We start from the raw sequence: 1,217 nt of genomic DNA, 5'->3' as shown, positions 1-1,217 counted from the left end.
AGATAGAGAACTTTGAATCAATTTGACTGAATGATCTGGTGAACTATAAAGTGCCTTGAGATGACTTGTGTTGTGAATTGGCACTATAGAAATAAACTGAATTGAATCAATTGTGCAGTGAATGTTTTGCAAAAAGAATGTAGAGAAACATAAACTTCATTCACTTAACAAAAAATAAGACTTCTTGATGAGTTTGAATAAGGATATTAAAAAATATGTCTAACACTTATTTCTTAATGGTAGTGAATTAGAAGTAGGAAAGTCCATACAGACTTCAATATTTTGATGCCAGCGAGAGGGGAACTTGTTGATTTCAGACATAAAAGGAAAAATAAAAGTTTGAATTTTGGAGATAAAAAAATCTTGGACTTTTATAGCCCACTAGAAGTGGGCTCAGCAGCTCCATACATTTTCATGTCACCAAAGGTCCAAAGCATCTATACATCTTTACTTGAACCCGCTCCACCAGAAGCACCTCCCACAAAACGGGACCGTATAATTGGTGAGTGCTCATTTGCATGCTGAATGCAGTGGATATTTATTTAAATTTAATTTCGTTCCCGCACACGCTGCTCTGCAGGCTTTTGTGCCAAAGTCATATTAACCCCTTGACTAGTTAATATGCACCGCACGACGTGGCCCACGTGCCATGAATATTCATATTGATGGCGGGTTTTTTTCCGGTGTCGTCTGGGCTGCTATCCGCTCCCTCCTGTCCTTGCCGTTTAACGTAACCCTTTAACTGCTGCCGTTATGAAAGCTTCCCGGAAGGCTCCGCCGTCGGGCTGCTTTCCACAAACTCTCAGAAAGTGCGCTGGCCTGCTCCTGGTGTACGTGTCGCTGCTCGCCGCTGAAACAATGACAGATAAGACCGTGCTGCCGAGCAGAGAGCGGGCTCTGAAGGGAAGGGAGGAGAGAATGGTCGTAGCAGGTAAATAAAGAGTATAACAACTTTATAAGATTGTGGTGTAGGATTTTTTTTTTTTGGAGCCCAGTCTGCTGGAACTTTTAAAGCTTGTTGCGTAACGTGGAAAAACACAAACACACTGCGACTTCAGCAGAGCTGATGTACAAAATAATGCAAGAAAACATCTATAACAATATTTTTCTGTCTGTATTATAATTTTATATAAAAATATATACGTATATATATATATATATATATATATATATATATATATATATATATATATATATATATATATATATATATATAT

The 1,217-nt window shown here is 38.0% G+C and overlaps 1 protein-coding gene across 1 annotated transcript in view; it reads left to right on the top strand.

Annotated features, from left to right (window-relative positions):
- The first annotated feature begins 571 nt into the window (after positions 1–571).
- Positions 572–1,217, top strand: part of LOC107088048 (peptide methionine sulfoxide reductase MsrA 1-like) — a 53,905-nt gene continuing 53,259 nt past the window's right edge. Inside the window, exon 1 of the mRNA XM_015379974.1 lies at positions 572–931. Coding sequence (XP_015235460.1) covers positions 754–931 — 178 coding nt within the window. The 5' untranslated portion in view covers positions 572–753. The remainder of the gene's footprint in view (positions 932–1,217) is intronic.

This window comes from Cyprinodon variegatus, unplaced genomic scaffold, assembly GCF_000732505.1.
Source record: "Cyprinodon variegatus isolate N-32 unplaced genomic scaffold, C_variegatus-1.0 Scaffold205, whole genome shotgun sequence".
Lineage (NCBI taxonomy): Eukaryota > Metazoa > Chordata > Actinopteri > Cyprinodontiformes > Cyprinodontidae > Cyprinodon > Cyprinodon variegatus.
The sequence above is the reverse complement of the archived record's forward strand: the minus strand, read 5'-3'. Positions and strand labels throughout refer to the sequence as shown.